Source organism: Coturnix japonica, chromosome 7 (assembly GCF_001577835.2).
Source record: "Coturnix japonica isolate 7356 chromosome 7, Coturnix japonica 2.1, whole genome shotgun sequence".
Classification (NCBI taxonomy): Eukaryota; Metazoa; Chordata; class Aves; order Galliformes; family Phasianidae; genus Coturnix; species Coturnix japonica.
In genome coordinates, this window is record NC_029522.1 from 13,677,961 (window position 1) to 13,697,654 (window position 19,694).

General features: G+C 37.7%; 3 protein-coding genes across 4 annotated transcripts in view; 1 reads left to right on the forward strand and 2 right to left on the reverse strand.

Annotated features, from left to right (window-relative positions):
• PLEKHA3 (pleckstrin homology domain containing A3) lies at nucleotides 1-10,496 on the reverse strand. Its single transcript, XM_015868354.2, has 8 exons — nucleotides 10,344-10,496; nucleotides 7,548-7,664; nucleotides 6,464-6,619; nucleotides 5,123-5,259; nucleotides 4,781-4,945; nucleotides 3,974-4,017; nucleotides 3,329-3,444; nucleotides 1-1,946 (listed from the first exon to the last, which is right to left on the reverse strand). The coding sequence occupies exons 1-8, from the start codon at nucleotides 10,381-10,383 to the stop codon at nucleotides 1,819-1,821; spliced, it is 903 nt and encodes a 300-aa protein (XP_015723840.1). The 5' UTR covers nucleotides 10,384-10,496; the 3' UTR covers nucleotides 1-1,818.
• The window catches only part of PJVK (pejvakin), a 24,771-nt gene continuing 12,641 nt past the window's right edge, over nucleotides 7,565-19,694 (reverse strand). The window contains exons 4-7 of the mRNA XM_015868352.1: nucleotides 19,389-19,506; nucleotides 17,857-17,961; nucleotides 16,294-16,604; nucleotides 7,565-7,664 (exon numbers count right to left, since the gene is read on the reverse strand). Of these exons, the coding sequence (XP_015723838.1) occupies nucleotides 16,303-16,604; nucleotides 17,857-17,961; nucleotides 19,389-19,506 (525 nt within the window). The 3' untranslated portion in view covers nucleotides 7,565-7,664; nucleotides 16,294-16,302. The remainder of the gene's footprint in view (nucleotides 7,665-16,293; nucleotides 16,605-17,856; nucleotides 17,962-19,388; nucleotides 19,507-19,694) is intronic.
• FKBP7 (FKBP prolyl isomerase 7) lies at nucleotides 9,886-14,838 on the forward strand. 2 transcript variants are annotated; one of them, XR_004307896.1, is made up of 5 exons: nucleotides 9,886-10,919; nucleotides 11,653-11,804; nucleotides 12,613-12,760; nucleotides 13,986-14,119; nucleotides 14,438-14,632. XR_004307896.1 is itself a non-coding variant. In XM_015868329.2 (4 exons), exons 1-4 carry the CDS (start codon nucleotides 9,925-9,927, stop codon nucleotides 14,597-14,599), a joined length of 1,443 nt encoding a protein of 480 aa, XP_015723815.1. In that variant the 5' UTR covers nucleotides 9,886-9,924; the 3' UTR covers nucleotides 14,600-14,838. The 2 variants fall into 2 exon arrangements, 1 of the variants encoding a protein (XP_015723815.1); XM_015868329.2 differs by lacking the exon at nucleotides 12,613-12,760 and having other exon boundaries at nucleotides 14,438-14,838.

Here is a 19,694-nt window from a genome sequence, read left to right on the forward strand (position 1 = left end):
TAACATTCAAATACGTCATTTACTTCTCCAAACGTTGTTTATGTTTTTTTTTAATGTTAGTTTTTACAATTGCCTTAGGTGTCACACAGAATACATAAGAGCAAATATCTAGGGGGAAAAAAGCACAAGCATGTGTGTGGCTGATATGCAAATTACAGGTGCACGAGAGCTGGCAGAACTGAGCACAAGTGACAGCGCTGAGCTGGAAGCCATGAATAACTTTACTCAAATGAGCCTTTCCGTTCCCTCTGACCACCAACCGAAAGGTTTAAAGACTGGCAGTCTACACAAGCAACAGCTTGTTTTTCCAAAATGTTTGGATCTATTTTGATTTAGGTAAATCAATATTCCAGAAGTTAATAATGAAACCTTAAAATCCAACCCCATCTCTCTTTTCCAGACTGCTTCAAAACCACCAAATCACTCACATACACCAAAGGAAGACAACTTAGACCTAATTAAAGAAGATTCAAATATGAAAAACAGATTTGGGTATGTGCTTAAGTACAAAAAGCCCTGTGCACTTAATTTAGGAATTGTGTAAACCAAAACCAGTAAACAGCTTGCTTAAAGTGCTCTACAGCTAAGAATTTATAAACCAAGTTTATCTTGAAATGAACACCAACCCTCCCCCCCCCACGCCAAAAGCTTACAGTGCTAACTCTAGCTACCTTATGGATCAAGGTGCCAGTAAGCACTGTTGTATTATACCACATTACTCATGGATTACTGCGTATCAGAATCTGATCTCACTTACAGTTAATGCAGATTTACACTGATGAAACCTAGAGCAGAACACACTTCTTGGTGTATACCATCCTGAAGCAATATAAAGGAATCACCAAAAGAGAAGCTCCCTTTATATAAATATGTCATAAATGAAATTTGTCTAGATACACCTATCCACATAAACAGCAGTTTCAGTTTGGCTCTTACTTCTATAAGATGTGTTTTAACAAAGAATTACGTGAGCAGAATATATATTGGAAGTGCTGCATTAGCTACTTGTGATTCTACACACACCAGAAATTATTTATGCCCATTTTGAAACCTTTAGTACATTTTTATAACATTAGTAGTGAAAGTAGGTAAAAAAAATTGATGCTAAAGAAGAATAAATAAATAAAAATTATTAAATATCCAATGCTTGGTAGAAATGCCTCATATTAAGTTCTTTGTATACATTTTTTTCTTTTTTTTTTTTTTTAAATAGAAAAATACACAAAATATTTCTACTCTCATTGGCAAAAAGTAAGGATCAGATTATGTATAGCCTTGTTTTTTTAATGAAGGCAATGTCAATTACCATCATGCTGCTGGAGAAGACCTATTAATGCCCAGTCCCACAGCCCTTACTCAGGCAAAAAAAAGCCCGTGCAGGGCCATCAAAGCTCCAGGCAGACTGCTTATACAAATGATCAGCAGGCACAAGCTGCACTTTCTCCGAAAAGGAAAAAAAAAAAAACCCAACACAAAACAAAACCTGTTTGCTAAAGTTTATAATCTGCAGGTTTACTACTGTATCAGTCAAACCTTCAAACCTTTTATAAAGAGTAACATTTACAAACGTAGATGCTTATCTGTTAAACCATCATTGTTCCAAAAAAAATGCACATTCAAACTGTGAAATATTAGGAAAATACTCTTGCAATTAAAGTATATAAAGATAAAATACATTTCAAAGATTTTTTCAGGTTATTCTATAAAGTGCAGAGAAATCCTTCTAAAAAGGGAAATTACTACTTCCTATAATAACAATATAATTACAGCAGCCTTTGCATAGCATTTTTATAGAAAATTTAAACACTTTCAGCTTCTTCAAGAAGAAAAGGATGAGAGACTCCCTTCCAGTTCAGATTTTTCATTTGATACCAGTCTGTTTTCTTCCGGAATGGCTGATGACACCAGATCTCCATTTACAGCATTTCTAGGACAGTGAGCAGATCCTACGAAGATATTGATAAGTATTTAATTTTCAATCAAAAAAAAACCCCTCATCCAATCTGTCGGTTATTCTACTTGTTAAGTCTATGCTCTTCATAAGGGATAAGATACATAATTACTCTGGACTTCTAAAAGATATCCATCAGTATCGTGCACAAGGATAACGGATATAACAAATGTTCACCAAGTATACATCTGGGACCTTTTTTAAAACAATTTGTATTGCATCTGTGCAGACAAATGCTGTATGACAAAGATATTAATTCGAGGGGAAAAGAACACTGATGCACTAATATGCATTTAATTAAAACATTTTCCATTATTAACATGAAGTTGATGACTTCCTGTAAGCTAGGAACTGCAAAATTGACTCTCAGGAAAGAGGAAGAACTAGGATAACTAGAAAAGTCTGGTATTAGCAGGAACAAGACTTTTCAGCAGTCCTGAAAAGAGTCAGACTTGGTGAAGAAAGTCCAAATGTTAACAACCAAATCAAGACTGACACGCTGCTACATTAGCAGTGAAACACAGAACAGAGTCTAAACCAAGTTTATTAGCTTGGGATTTATGATGGCAGATCCTAAGCTGGTGGCAGGTAACTACTGAGGCAAAAGTGGTTGCCACTACACAATATGCGAGCATGAGAGAACCAAGAAAATGTTGTGGTGGTGCAAATATTTGTGCTGTGATAGCATAAAAGCATTAGTACCAGAACTAGCCAAGAAGAACTAGTCAAGTTAAATGTCTTCCTGGGAGGAGTTAGGACAGTGTCCAAAGGACAGCAAGATTCAAGACTGAAAAACCACAGAACCGACTACTAACTCAGTAGGGCCCATTTAACCAGGAGAGACTACAATCATGACATCACTTTATAATTTTGGAGGTTGCTTTTATTAATTTGCAATGCTGCACCATTTAAGAACGATGCTGTTCTCAACAGGCAAACAGCTACTGAAATGGGCCATCTTTCAGCAGTGCACCAGGAAGAAATTACAGCCCCCTAGTCAGAGGGCTCAAAGAAAGGGGAATTTTTTTAGTGATAACAAGCAGATTGCAAGTAACAGTAAACCATACCAATTATCAAAAAAACGTACATGCAGGATTGTTTTAGTACAAACACTCCTGTTTTGGTTAGATCTTCAATTTAGATTACAAACAGTTCTACTCATTTCAATACTTCAGCTCCAGCTGTAAGATTCTTACCAATCTGAATGAAAGCCAGAGAAATCAGCTACATAATATAGGTGCTTCAATCTGTAGTGTAGGAATCGCATAACCAAATCTTTTGCTTCGTACTGATATCAGCACTATAACATTTAATGTACACAGGGTAATAAATTCTACAAAAAGACACAAAAGAAAACCATCCCTCTTCCAAACTTACTCTGAGAATCTTCCAGGGGAGTATCGCTGTAAGATTCCGTATCTGAGTATGTTCTTCTGCGTTGCTGTGATAACCGATGGAGAGATGAAGCTGGTTCTTTCACAGAGTGATTATCCCTAGAAATGAAAAAGGTCGCATTAGTATGAAAAATCTGCAAGATCCCAAATTTTAAAACAATTTTGACTATAGATTATACTGTTCTAACAATTATGGTTTTCACTATACTAACATAGAAATGGCATGGTCAACAGAACATTCTAGATTTTCATAATTTTAATGCCTGAAAACTGAAATAAAAAATGCAGTATGTTGTTTACATGCAGAAGGAGATAGTTCAAAGATCTGAAATACATGCCCAAAAAACAGTATTAGTACTTCAAGCTACACATCCAATTCCATGAAGACAGCAGAAGTCATTTGCATATTCTAGCATGAATCAAGTACATGAGCAAGTACAGACACAGCAGCTCCATTAATTACCAAAGACACTGTGAATCCGCATCTTAACTTTCAAAATCAGATCAACTCATGCCTTTTAATTTCCTCCCCCCAAGTGAACTTTGTCTCACACTTCAATTTCAGGGCTAGCAGGTTCAGGGAAGTGTTTTGAGAAATGAGATAAAATCTAATGAAATAGAGAAGTACCTTTCCGAATAACAAGGACCAGGATGGCTAATGGAACGCTTCATCTAGGAAGACCAAAAAGTCACAAGTTATTTACAGGAATGGTATTCACACCAACACTAATTTGTACTTTATTTACAGCCTCTACAAAGAGGGTGGGTGATTTTCCTTTAACTAAAAACATCTTTTCTTTAAAAAAAAAAACAACACAAAAAAAACCAACACATAAACAAACCTGTTTTAACTCTACAAATATATATATATATATATATGCATACATACATATATATACATATATTTATATATATACAAATATATATGTATATACTTGTATTTTTTTAAAAAGCAGATTGCCACCTGTACTAAAGCATTCACACAGGAAATGCAATTTACCCAAAATATTACCTAGTCATAGAGCCATTTGTTAACTGACTTGATCAGCAGAAATACTGAGATTCTCTTCCCCCTCCACCAAAAGGCCATTCAAATAAAAAGCCAAAATTCTGTCCTTTGAATCTTTGTGGTTCTTCTGACACCGCTGCCAAATTTTTATGTATGAAAGTTATTAATTTAAATAACTAAGGATTAACTTTGATTGGAAGAAGACGAGAACAAAGCGCAAATAATGGGATTCCCTCAACAAAAAACTACAATACAGCCCATTGCATCTACTTATGCAATTAGTGAGATATTTAAGTCAATTCTGCACATACCATCCTCTTAAAGGAAATGACTAGTAACAAAGAGTTATGCAAGCAGTATCTTAACCAGTTTTAAACAACAACGTGACACTTAGGAAAAAAAAAGAGTACTTTAAAAATGTCTAACCATTTGGACAGGTGATGGCGACACAGGAGAAACTAAGGGATCAGGGTGAGGCAGCTGGAACATTTCTGGCTTAAACTTGGCATTAGCAATTTTTACGCATTCTTCGAGTGTTGTGATAAATGTATTACATGTGGCACTAAGCAAGGAAGAGGCTTCATTCATGTTCTGAAAACAAATGAAAGCAGAAGTATAAGCAGAAAAAAAGACAAATACAATTTTCCCCTACATCCATTAAATTCCATCTTTGCTATTAAGACCTAACAGTAATTTAGGATCATATAATCCTTAGAATTGTATGGGACCTGAATAAGGTACCTATCGCCATTATAGAAAATTCAGTACCTCAATGCTGGGAGGAGAGCAAGTCTCATCATGGTGAACAAATTCTTGTATTGTATGAACTTGCTGCATTAGAAGATCACAGTAGAGACGAAGTTCAGACATTTTGGTTTTAAGAGATTCATTGGTCTCACTTATTTCTGTAAGAAATAAAGGAAATATCAACTTACAGCATAATAATTGCTTAAACTATCATTATTTACTGGAAATTTAGGTACAGATCATTCACAGTGGTACAAGTGCAGAGTGCAGTCTGCATTTGATTAAATTGGCACAGAAGGTAGAGTGGAGTAAAGACTACAACCACGTTCTTTGATCCACAGTAGTTCCACGGGTAACCTTAGGCATCAGTAATCAGAGGAGTTTTAGGTTAGACATAAGGAAAAACTCTTTCTCTCAGAGAGTGTTCAAGGACTGGAATCGTCTGCCTGGGGAGGTGGTGGAGTCACCGCCCCTGGCAGTGTTCAAGAGGCGTCTGGATGAGGAGCTACAAGTTATGGTTTAGTAGCTTGTGGTAGCAATGGTAGAGGGAGGATGGTTGGACTACATGATCTTGTAGGTCCGTTCCAACCTTGTGATTCTATGATTCGAGAGAACCTGATGGACTGACTCTAAGGAAAACAATACCAGGATGGGGACATGGTGGCATCAAACTGTTTGGTATCCTTTTTTAAAAATGCCCCCCTTTAGTGACCTCAGCTCATTATAAAAACAAAACACACCTCCATTCCAAAAGACACCTGCCTAAACAGTGTAAACAAAAAGCAAAGCAAGAGAATTTTATGCCAATCACAACAAAGATACGTAATGACTAGTCACTCAAGCTCCATCTGCAGAGTAAGAAATGCTAGAAAAATGGCTTAAGTGAGTGGGAAGATAGGGAAGACAAGTGAGACACAGACAATCTCTGATTCCTGGATTAAATGGACTGAAACTCTTTTCCCCACACTATAAGGTTACCTACTGGGTAAGGCTCACACACTCAGCTATGCTGAGCGCTTTCTCAGGAAACTTTGTAATCTCTATAGAGTTTGTTTTATAATTTAGTGTGCCAAATAGATACATGGTGTAGGACAAATCTGTAGAAGGCTAAGTAATCCAAGCTGAAAAGCAATACAGAAAACAAAGTGATAAAGCCTATGAGCACCAAAATAAAAGTCAATAACAGACTATGTAACACAATAATTTGCATCAGTCACTGCCACAACTCAAATATCATGGGGGAATTTACCTTACAGATGACTAGAAACTAGAAAATGAATTTCTAACACAGTATTTATGCTGTCATTACCTGACAATGAGCAAAAGTGGTTGGCTTGTGCACGCTCTAGTTAACACACATACCTTTTTCTTTTTTTGTTCTAGTATCTGCTAAACAGGCCTTTGCGCTTCCCAGTGCTACCAGCCACCTCTGCCTTTCAGCTGCATTAACTGCTCTCATATAGAAATGTTGCTCCCCTGGGATGATCAACTCCATTCTGGTGTTGTCTGTTGCATGGACTGAAGATACAGAAGAAAAAAAACCAAGTTTTAAGAAAAACAAAACAAAACAAAAACACAGTAACAAAAGCACATACACACTAACCTGGTAACAGTTATTTATTAAATAAAAAAAGTCTCAAAGCAATACCAGCGTACTGCTGCCAAACAACAGAAAGCCCAGAACAGCTCCCTAGTGCATCTTCAAGAGAAAAGGCAGGCACATCAAATACCAAACAAACAACGACCAAACTCAAGTAAAAGAAGATTTGCTTACTGCATTAACAATTCACTGCACATTAACCTGTAGTAACGGCTGCACTCTGGTTTAAACATGGCAAACTTAAGAGTTCTATACAAGGAGAAGCATTTACAGAGAACTAAAAAGCATTATAGAGGATTATCAAGTGAATAAATCTCCTTCTTTAGATGAAGCCTGCTGTCAGGTCACACAGCCCTAGAAACAAGAATTGAGGTGGGCTCCATTTACACTCCATTATAACCATTACTCTCTCCAACAGAATACTTTGCTGAGTTCGCATTACCAATCACAGTTTCTCCAGATCCATTTCCCACTAGCCATGGATGCAGAAGATAGTCAAATCTAGACTTCCCCTATTATCTTTCGTACACCATAAGAACAAAACAACACAAATGACTCAAGAAAACAAAAGACTGAGCATCTCTGCTTTATAAGGATCTCCGCTTTCAGGTTACTACTGACACTCTTTTGAAAAATAAGAATTCCAGTCCTTTACATGACAGAAAAGAGGAATAAATAAACAATTAGCCTAGGTAACTTCGAGCATAGGCCACATGCACACAACAATGTTGAACTATAAATAAACAAAAAGAGGGAGGAAAAAATCTATGATGCAAATGTACTTTGGGTGATCTCTTCCACTTCCCCGACACCTAAAATTTCTTCATGCAGGAATACAGCTCTTACCTTTTATTTCACACACAGCCATCTTTATACTTCCTTTGCTGCCTTTGCAAACATCATCCTGTGAATCATAGTATGACAATATCCCATTGTCTAAGACAAACCACCGCGGCTGCCAACCTGGTAAGATCAAAAACAAGAAAAAGGAAGTTTAACTACTAAATTGCAAATCTTTGGCTTTTAAATCTGTTTTAAATGATGCAAACATTATACTAATCCCACAACACAACAGGAAATAAAGTCTGTGTACAAGAGCTGCTCTATCATCACACTGGTATTATACGGCTATTCATTCCCATTCTTTTTGAATGAAAGATTGCCAGTATTTTACCTTCCACCACTTTCTATTCTACTGCAGAATTTTAATTTACCCCCATTTTGAAGGGATATCTCTGAAGAAACATCTTTGCCCAAATACATTTTTCAGGTAGACTTCCTTTAGGTTATAGTCATAGAAATAAACAACTGTCATCGGCATGTTGTAACACTGCAGTTTAGACAGACACCACCCTTGAACATGTGCTAAAGGCTTCATACTGCTCACATTTAGTCATTACCAGTGTTAACATTAATTCAAGAAGGGCAGAACCAGATCACATAACAAGATAGCATCACTGAATAATTAAGGCTAGGAAACCATCAAATCTAGCATTAAACCCATCACCACTATGCACACATAAACATGTCCTTCAGCACTACACCTACACATTACTTGAACACCTCCATGGTCAGCGACTTCATCATCACTGCACAGTCTGTTCCAGTATCACAATTCCAAGATACAGGAATATTAACGTGGAACGTTATATATATCATGTATATATGTATATATATATATATGTATATATATATGTATATATATGTACCAGTATATATCTTTATCTTTCAAAATGCAGCCATGTACTCAATAGGCAGATCCACAGTCTCATAAAGGCAGGATGTTAAAAACAAACAAACAAACCCACAACCACTAAGGGACCCCAGATCCCATAGTAAAAAAAAAAAAAAACAAAAAAAAAAACAGTAAGAAAAAAGAAAGTTACATGTGTACACAAGCACTTACACTAAAACAATGTGCAACGAAACGACTGCACAGAAGACCCTGTCCTATAAAACACAACTCTGAATGCATGAGTTTGTTTTGTTGTTGGTTTTTTTTTTTCCCCAAGAGGTGTGGTGCTGCACTCTGAACTGCCCTTATCTCCTTAGCACATGCATTAAGTCAACATGTTGCTGACTAGATATTTGACAAAATATTTAACACAATTTGTATTTTACAAGTTACATATTATTGAATATATGAATATAATATTATTATTATTGAATATTATTGAATAAAAGGAGCTTTCTTTGATTTTAAAGAAAGAGGAAACTAAATAACATCTCCCACAGTACTACAGCAATGATAACAAGCTGCTTAGCTTCTACTGTGAAAACTACAATAAATCCTATGGCCTATTTTTTGCTACAAAAACATATAGCAAAGTAACAACAAGGTTGGTAAAAATACTGGAGAAAATCAGAAATATGCTTAGATTTTTGAAACTTGTTCCCCTGTGATACTCAGGAAATTCTAGAGCATTTCTGACACTAGTTTTCAAATGCAACAGCAGCAGATGCCCTCAGCAGGGCAATGCACATGGAAGGAAGGGTTCTGCAGATCGGTATTTCAGAGGGTGACTGACTATTAGAGGCAGTCGTGCACATACATGTAACTGTGCACTGTACAGCTCTCACAGCAACTGCTACATATTTACCTATTAAGCAACAGACTTCAAATGAGAAGTTTGTAATAAACCGCAGTAGGTATCACGTTTTCTAAAGCATCAGAGCTTTGCACCACTCCACACTGAAAACCTGAATTCTCTGAAGCAGAACAGCACACGTGAGGAGCAGGAGACCGAGAGGGCAATGAAGTCATTGGTTGCCAAGACGAGGCCTGATTAGGCACAGCATGGGATCCAGCACAACCCATTCTACAGGCACAATCAGTACTATTACTGCGCTGGAAAAGAAATCTTTTCCACCTTGAAAGTGCAGCCCACCCACTGCTATCTCCAGACAGAGATGATGTTCCTGTTATGAGAGGATGGAGCAAACAAAGCTGCACTTTCTGACAGCAAATGCAGATAATGCAGATCTGTGGTGCATTTCTCTCCACAGCAGTTCTACAGATACATTTCCTGTGTACTTCACCCTGCACTCTATTTTTTAATATGTTTTACAGGTTAGGACATAGAAGACTTTAAAAACCAACATCCAAAACCCGATTAGAACACTTAGCACTGAAGATTTCAGGTAACCCCAACCTGACAACGAACAGGTTGCCTGGTAAGGCTATGAATGCCTGCTCCGTGGAAAGGACTGAAGGCCAGGCTGCATGGCCTTCAAGCAACCTGGGCTACGGGGAGGTATCCCAGCCTATAGCAATGGGTTGGAACTAGATCATCTTAAAGGTCCTCTCCAACCCAAACCATTCTACAAGCCCATAACAGAAAGTAACACTACCCAGCAGGTCCGCACGCAGCAAATAAAAGCCAATTCTCAGGAAGACGGAAGGGAAAGAGCAACATCCGAGCTGGTGGAACGAGATGCTGGGACAGAGGCTCCCCACCCGATCGCCAGAGCCCCGGCGAAACGCAGGGCTCACCCCTGTAGCCGGAGCCAGCTACTCGGCACGAGGCAGGACGCGATGCCGGAACCCGGAGCCCACAGGCAGAACCCCCGGGCCAGGCCCAGAGCTCCGCACCGCAGGCCCAGCCGTCCCAACGGCCGCCGCAGGCCCGGCCTGCCGCCTACCCGCCAGGTAGTTGGTCCACTTGTACAGGACTCCCTCCATCGCTCAGAGCCCCGCTCCGGGCCGCATCCTCCTGATCCGCCGCGCGGAAAGGCGGGCGCCGCTACGGAGATAAAGCTCGGCTCGTCTCTTATCCCCGCCGCTGCTCCCTGCGCGGAGGCGGAGCCGCCCGGCCCAGCTCGGCCCGACCCGGCCCGGCTCAGCCCAGACGCGGCGCGGACCGCGGCGGCCCCGGCGGCGCCACCCGCCCGGTGGGGCGCTCCGCGTTTCCCATGCGCGCTCCCCCGGCCGCTCCACTTCCTGGGCCCGCCCACCCGGGAGGGAGGCTCTGCCCCTCCGCCCGCGGCCGCAGTGCCACGCCGGCTGAGCGCGATGAGCCCCGGGCTGAGCTTGATCCTCGCGGCGCTGGTCCTGCTGGCGGCCTCGGAGCGGGCCGAGGGCAGCGCGGCGGAGGAGGAGGTGAAGATAGAGGTGCTGCACCTCCCCGAGAGCTGCAGCCCCAAGAGCAAGAAGGGGGACCTACTGAACGCGCACTACGACGGCTTCCTGGCCAGCAACGGCTCCAAGTTCTACTGCAGGTGGGCGCGGGGCGGCGGCGGTGGACGTGGCGCGGCCTTCTCCGAGCAGCGGGCACCGGCGCGGCCGGTAGCGGCATTCCTCCTCCTCTCAAACTCGTTCACCCCTCTAAACCGAATGCTGAGGGTTCCGCAGCGGAAGCGGTTTGCTGGTTTGCTGGACATAAACCGTTTGGGGCAGGAATTTCCCTGCGCCATACGCTCTTCTGCGCAGTGGACCTGGTGCCCTGGCCCCAGGCCGACGATGTGAGCCTGCAGCTGCGAGCACTTTCCTCCTTGTCCCAATCTTTCTTGGATAGGCCGGCCTTCCTTCATGCTCATCCCTTGCCCATGTTTTGATGGATGTCACAGGCAGTGGCCTAGATTATGACCCAGCCTTAGTTCGTCCTTCCACTTCTATTATTTAAGAAAAATTCAATAGAGGATAGCTCTACATTTAACTACTGTTTTACTTGCATTTTTCCTCCATTGCTGTGAATATTTTTGACACAATAGCCCCCTGACTTACACATTTAATTATAACTGTAGCAGAAAAATAGCATTATACTTAAGGTATTATGGCAACATGAACGTTATCCTGTTTTAATAATAGAATCGTAGAATGGCTTGCATTGGAAGGGACCTTAAAGATCACCTAATAATCTAAAGCATGCTTTCCATGACTGATGATCTAAAGTCATTTTAAAAATATATACGAATGCTAAATTCACTGTTATCCTCTCAATTTCTTTAATAGTCGGACACAAAATGATGGTCATCCAAAATGGTTCGTTCTGGGTGTTGGACAAGTCATAAAAGGGCTGGATATTGCTATGATGAATATGTGCCCTGGAGAAAAACGGAAAGTGGTCATCCCTCCATCGTTAGCATATGGACAGCAAGGATATGGTAAAAAAGGATACGGTTTTGTGTACCTTCAAATGAGCAAACAGTATTGTAAATGCCTAATTACCATAGAAGCATTAAGGTCGCAAAGGACCACTAAGATCATGTAGTCCAGCCATCAACCCACCATGCCCACTAACCCATATCCCTCAGTGCCACCTCTGTGCAGAGACTCTGCTACTTACCAGGGCAGCTGTTCCAAGGCCTCACCACTCTTTCTGGGAGGGTTTTTTTCCTATTATCCAACCTGAAAATATATTCTGTTTATATTCTATTATTTCACTCCTACTAGCTTTAGCCTCTTAATGACATTCTGAGCAAAACAGAATGTAATCCAGTTGATACCAGTGAATCAATTTAACTGGAAATCATTTGTTTAAAAGATTGCTTACATTCTGGGTAGTTAATGCACCAGATAATCACATAGCCTAATAATTGCATCAAAACAATGCATGAAATTGGATTTGAGTTTATGATTTTAAAAAAAAAAAACAAATGCTTCTAGTAATTTTTATGTAGTGTTTCAGTGCTCAACTGTAAGTAAAGGCAGCCCTGGTTTGGGTGTAGAAGTTTCTTTCAAAATGCAACTTCTGATGTACAGCAATTATTTGCAAAATGTTACTGTGTTACAATCTTGTGCACCAGTCCTGTGTTTGATATAATTCCACTGTAGCCAATGAAGTTTAGTAGGAACAAATTTTTACGTCTTGAGCATAATGTTTAATGAGCAAGTCTTGCAACATGGAAAAATGCTGACACAAATGCAAATATGTCCTTTTAATCTAATACTAGCATTAACTGTTTGTTCTAGGTAGCACATCAAGAAACTGTTCTGTTTCTGCAACATACCTGTCCTCTGTCTCAGCATATTCCTGCATGTTGAGGAAGATGCCTGCCTAATCTTGAGTTAGAAAAGATGCATGTGGCTTTCTAAATCTTTACATATCTTTCCTTTACCGGTATGTATATTTGTAAATACTGGCACTGAGGTCTAATACTGTATCTTTATTTGGTAAGTAGTATACAAACAATGGCATACATTCAGTTGTATTTGAAACTTCTACATGTTCAGGCTTGTAAAACTAAAATCTTTTAAACTTTAAAACTTTTACTTTTTAACACGGATGTTTTAGACAAAAAATGTAAGTAACAGTTTTGCTTGCCTCATTCTTATAAGCAAAGTACATTTAGTTTTCTTTCATTTTATGAAGGATGGTCACAAGCTCAGCATTCTGTCAAAAGTCATGCACACTGGCTTTGGTTATGAATAGAAGCACCTTGCATGTTCACATTCCAATATTACACTGCATGATTTCTATAAGCTTTTTTGGCTTGACTTTTAGACCCAATCAGTTTATTCTGATCTTTTTCAGATCCTTTTTATTGTCCAGATGCATGATACAGTGCCCTGTGTTTATAGGCAAATGCTTTGACACGGGAATAATACTGTCTAACATGTTTTGGTCTTTTTATCTAGGGACCAGAGAAAATATTCCAGTGGTTCTTTAGGGCTTTTTTGGTTGTGTGTTTTTTGGGGGGTTTGTTTTTATATTCAAATGTGAATCAGATTAATTACATGCTATTGCTTCTTTCTAAGGAGGTGCATATGTAACTCCCTGTTTTGCATCGTGTCCTTTAATCATAGGTATAATTCATAATAGATTTGTAAAACCTGATATTACCTGCTTGTTTCTTCAGACAGGAAATTCTTCAAACATTGGGCTAGTACTGTAATGTACATACTATATATATACATTGCAGATATTAAAGGAATACATGTATCTTAGAATCAATCTATCAGTAAGCTTCATCATATGACAGTATATGAAACAGTGAGAACATCGGAAATATTTGTATCTCATGATGCACAAACACTTCTCAAAGTTGGCTACATCCTCATTTTTGAAAATATGGTATAAACAATATAATTTTCAGGGAAGTATATCATTTGTGAGTCTCTCTAAAAAGAGAGTTTCTCTAACACAATGACCTGTTGAACCAATGTCATACCAGAACCCGAACTGATAAGTCTAGCTGTGTAACATTTAAATCCAGCATTTAGTCTGAATATTAACACTGCTTTTTGCAAGAAAAAGTAGAAAAATTTACATGCGCATTTACTATATATGCGGTCACTGAACATACCATATGATTTCTTAAATGTACTTTTCCTTTTATTCGTAGAGCAGGGCAAGATTCCACCAAATGCAACACTCATTTTTGAGATTGAACTTTATGCAGTAAATAAGGGACCTCGCAGTGTTGAAGCATTTCGTCAAATAGACAAGGACAATGACAAGAAGCTCTCTGAACTCGAGGTAATTTGACATCATTAATTTTGAATGGATTGTATTTATAAAACTTTGGAGATACTATTATCATAATGTTATCCTTACACGAGCTGCTTTTGATGCAGTTCATCATGGAAAGCTTTGTCATGCTTAGACAAACTATACAGTGTCATGCTGATATTTGCTTTACACTAATTGTATGTTTCAAACGTGGTAGGAAAATCACTTCAGGCATGCCTACACTGCAATCACAGTTACTCGCACATATACCCCAGTGTTCTTGAAGACAGCTGCTCAGTTCTGGTATAAAAGCCACAATAGTTGATTTTTGTTTTTTCCTTCTAGATAAGTGAATATTTGAAAGAAGAATTTGCAAGAGATGGCAAAAAACGTCATCCCTCAGTCCATGATGAAATTTTAGCTGACATATTTAAGAAGAATGACCATGATGGAGATGGCTTCATATCAGCTAAGGAGTACAATGTCTACCAGCATGATGAACTCTAATTACCTGTAAAATCTTAGGCTGTTTTATGGACAGTAAGTTTTAAAAAAATCCAAAGTAATACTTCATTACAGAATATTTTGCTGGTTTTTTTTGGTTTTGTTTTGTTGTTGGTTTTTTTTTTTTTAATAGTGGCATCTTATTATTTCTGAGGTGACTGTAAAATACTGTTTTTAACATTTGGCTAATAAAATGTTTTAGACGTTACAAAATAAATAAAATTGGAGAACACCAAGATCTATTAATGTTTTTCCTGTGTCATTTCCTAATCTTTCCTAATCTTGCTCACTGTGTAAATTACTGTAGAGAATGATTGCTCCTGTCTCATCAGTCACAAAAAAAACAATTCCAGTACCTGTTGACACTTGCTGAAGTTTGGTGTTTAGGAATATTTTAAGGGGATTTTTAAACCTTGACTGCAGTAAATTTGTAATACTGCTTAATAAACTGGCTAGAAGTTAGAAACTTATAATACCATGTTTTATTTTGAGGTGGAAGAGAATAGGAGATAGTCCTGTATAAGCTTAAGTATTTATCTGGGCATCTAGTTTCCCTCACTTTGGAAAAAACACAAAGCAGCAGCAGTAATAGTTAATATGTGGTCCTCCCACAGTTAATAAAATAATGTTCCTGTAGGTAACATATAGTACTGTTCTGCTTACACAGGTGTCATCTTAACACTTGTATAATGTACTTTTCTACTTAGGGGAAATGATCATTCGTTTCAGCATAGAACAATCAGGTGTACCCACAGTGAAAATGGCAGCTCAGGCAAAAAACAAACAAACAACCCAACAACCAACAAACTTCCACATAAGCTTTATCCTTAAAATCATTCTAAAATTTTGTTTTCCTGTTTCAGCGTAGCAATGGCAAAGCTTGAACTGTACGCAAATGAACTTTTTTCCCTAGCTCTGTGATGGCTACTGTTGCGTAGTGCCCCCTGGAGTAGAGATTCTAAACAACAGTTTATTTTTTGTGGTTGAGAACTACTTAGAAAAACTTCAGCCTGCAGTCTAGCTGGAAGGATTCAGTTCTGTTATCTTCTTAAATTTCCTAAGCTTTTTCTGTTAAACTTTTTTTCTTCTGAACACATAAACTGTATGAAAGTCAAGAGCAGTTGTATCCTAAAATCCAAACGCTACAGGTAATCTAGCTGGTACTTCTCAGTAATGACATCCTAATATGAAACTCCTATCATCAGTTTTAGTAGTTCCCTTTTGTAAATGAAACGTTAGAATGAGCTAAGTAAGTTTTAGCATGTTGTTTAATCTGATACTTCAATTAAACATTAATGAGAACACTAAATTATTAACAAATTATCTCATTTTACCATTATATGCCAGTGTAGGTAAAGGCGACATTTGAAGGCTTCTGAACAAGTTTGTGTAAACAACTTCTTTATAAGTAAGTTATAGCATGTATTTTGACATCAAAATTCATTTTAAACGTACAACTTTTCATTGTGATAATGAAATACGAAAGTTCTAGAAAGATGAAAAGCAAAATGTCAGGGAAGTCATTAGAACATTTTCAAGTGATTAAGGTCATTATGAAGCAAATAAGTTGAAAATAGCAGTGTAATAAAATATTTTGCACTTCCAGTGTTTTGCATTTAACCCATCTGAGTCACATGTCATAACTCGGAAAACAATGTGGCACAGTTATGCCCGTGTCTGTAACAACGGGCACTTACCTAGAGCAGTTACTTCACTCTCTTATGCCAGAGGTCGAAGCAGGGCACGGCATGCAGTCGTACATACTTATGTCCATTAAAAGAACACTCTAGGCATCCATAGACTGTTTCTCTTTTAGAACTTCCCATTCCACAAAGGACACAGGGACCTTTGGGGATGTTGTTATTAAGTAAATTAATTCGAACATGAGCCCCTTCTCTGAGATAGCTTGTAGAGAGATCAGTCATGCTTGCAGCTTTCTCATAGTAGTCTGTAAAAAGGTCCTCCAAGTAACCATCAGAGCTAGGGATGATACTCACTATTCTTTTATCTGAAAAAGAATGCACACACACACACACACACACAAAAATCACCAATAATTTGTCATTGCATTATGAAGTGTTTACAAAACGATTTGTGAATCAGCTGATGGAAATAACAGCTGATTCATGAATCCACTCTAAACATGCTGCACCAATGACCACTTCCCATCAAAAGCCTTGAATGGTGAAAACTTTTCTTTAATCTCACAAAGGACATTGGCAGAAGCTAGAATTACTTTTTATATATGACTTGTATAATAGAGATATTTATTTTTAAAAGATACTGGGAGGTAAGGTCATGGTATTTATTCTAAGAATTGTTTATTCTGTTTGTTTCCAGTTGTTTTTTTTTTCCATGCTGTCCTCCTAGCATATTTCTGAGCATCCAAACATCCCAGGAGGATATCACTTTCAGATCAACTTGTCTTTTTACTCTCTTTTCAGGGAGTAATAAGTTTAGGTTGGATAAACAGCTTACAGGCAGCTACAAATAGTGAGGTGTACCGTACTCACTGGAGATCGGTTCCCTTAGGGTAGACTGGAACACAACTGAAGGTTTGGGCCATACAAGCTCTTTGATCAAGAATAGGGTACTATAGAGCAAGAACATCTGTACTGAGCGGCCCTTAGAAGGATGTGTTTGGTACTCTTTCAGATTTGCAGCCTTCCTCAATACTTAGAACAAGGTGTGTTAAAAGTACATGATCATGCTCTATATTGACTACAGCAAGTTCCCAAATTTGAGTAGCATAGAGTCAGAAGTATTCAAAAGAAAATGCAGCCTACAGGCTATTTTTGGTGGTTGTGTTCACATCCAAACAAGATAAGAGAACTATGGTGGCCTCTTGCCAATACCCCCACTGTGTGATGATGCAGCCTAAAGAGTACATTCTAATATTTAAATTAATATTATTTGACACATAAACTTTTCCATAAAGCATATGTCCTCAAATATTACTTATTGATTACGGCTTGGATACTCCATGTAAAATATGAACATACAAAATAAGTTTAATCTTAACAGATTAATACTTTATCATCATCCATAAATTTTTAAGATCTATAATTCTAATGAACACCAATACTGTAAATTTATATACAAAAAAGATTGCCACAATAAATTAAATCACTTGAAAATCATTTATGACCAGAAAGAATTTGTTAGGTATACTTTACCTTAAAATTATCCTATTAAAATGTTAATCTTACACACAAACTAAAAACAAAAATACACTTTTCATACATTATGAAAAGACATACTTCGATAAAAGAGGTTGTGCTTCAATCTCCTTAATTTGTTCATTGAGGATGATCCAGATTTCTCTTTTTCAAATCCCCCCTTTGCAATTGGAGTCACACACAGCTCTGTAAAAATTAAACGTGAGCTTTTAGAAGAATGCAATAGCAAAGCAATAGCTGCACAACACAATTTAATATTCTTTTTTTAATAAATAATAGGTTGATACAGTTAGTGGGATTAAATTAATCTTTGCTAATGTTTTTTAACAGCTAATAACACTTCCTAATACAAATCTGTATACAGTAATTGCACAGAATGAAACGATACAGGGCCAGTGGAAATTTTAGCATGTTAGTAGCTTTCAGCGTACATTCTCAGAGTTTCTGCATGCTTTAAGGAATTAAGACAGCCAATATCATATTAATGGAACGCCTGTATCTGAAGAAGAAACATCTATTTACAGAGACCTCTCAATTGAAACTAAAAATAAGAAATTATAAGCGAGGCTGAGTTCCTCTCTTCCAATGCAGAATCAGCTGACAAACATGACTTTTAAAATTCAAAGTGAGTATCACCTTAAATAAATCAAGAGAAAATCTCAGAAGTAAAATATACAGATAATTGACTGCATGAAACTGAAAAAAAAAAAAACAACAAAAACCAAAACCAACCTCAACTGATAATTCTTTTAAATTATGCAGATGCAAATACCCTCTTAATTAATTCATCATTTTCCTGACTTCAGCAAGAACATTAGTTTTACACATGTTCCTACCATTCCATAAAGGTAAAATAAGACACTTAAAAAACTGGAAAATTATAGCGAGATACTATATTGTATTATTTCATACTTCTAATCAGTTAAGTCTGAGCAGTTGGGATTCTACATAAAGTTTTTACTAAATGACAGAGGTATCTCACAGCTCATTAAAAAAAGTGCTTTAAAATGCAGAGTTTCTGTCCTGAATTGTAAACACTAAATGTATATACTAAAAGATAATTGCAACTTCAAAAGCAGATACTGCTGTATAGATCTGCAGTGGTACAGATCACTTCCCTAATCTTTCATCTTGCTGTTTAAAGAAAGCCACAATCTTAAGCAGAGTCAAGCAATTCCTGAAACAGCTTTGAAAGACCCAACAACAGTAGCAAAACTCCTCCTTTTGTTTAAAAGCCCTGCACAATTCCTTGTTCATTTAGGTCTCTTTCCCATTTTATGCGAAAGTGACCAGATAGTCTTTAAAGGCTAGAAAGTATGTGATTTTTTATTCCTTGCTAATGGAGCACTGTAGGAAGGAAAACTCACAATAACACAGTCTTATTATTTTAGAGAAATCTTTCCATGAGAGCCTATTTTTCTGTAACTCTCTTGTTTATCTTTTAAAGAATTGTTTCCCTTAGAAAGTCAGACTAATTGTGTGCTTAAAATTAAAGCATATTCATTTTATGGAATTGGGGCTTATGCTTATCAAGAGCAAGAAAACTGTTTAAGAAAGTAAAATCAATATGAACAGTTGCAATAATGATATTAATAGTAATGCAAGTGACTTACCAAAATTGCCATCCAAACGAATAAAAAGTTCAAATACACTAAAAGCAATTGTTGTATGTGCAGGAAAAACAATGGCTTTGTCCCGTCCTTTGTTATTTTGGTCTTCAATTATGTGGAACTATAATTTTGAAAATCATCAAAATAAAGGAAAATATGAAATCAAAATGAAAAATAAGCAAAATACTACCTTAAGTGTACATACTGAAAATTACACTACCAGGAGGAATCTTTGAGGATCAAATTTCACAAATAAATCCTTTTTTTAAAAAAAAATTTTAGAACATTAGACATTTAGACAAAGACTTT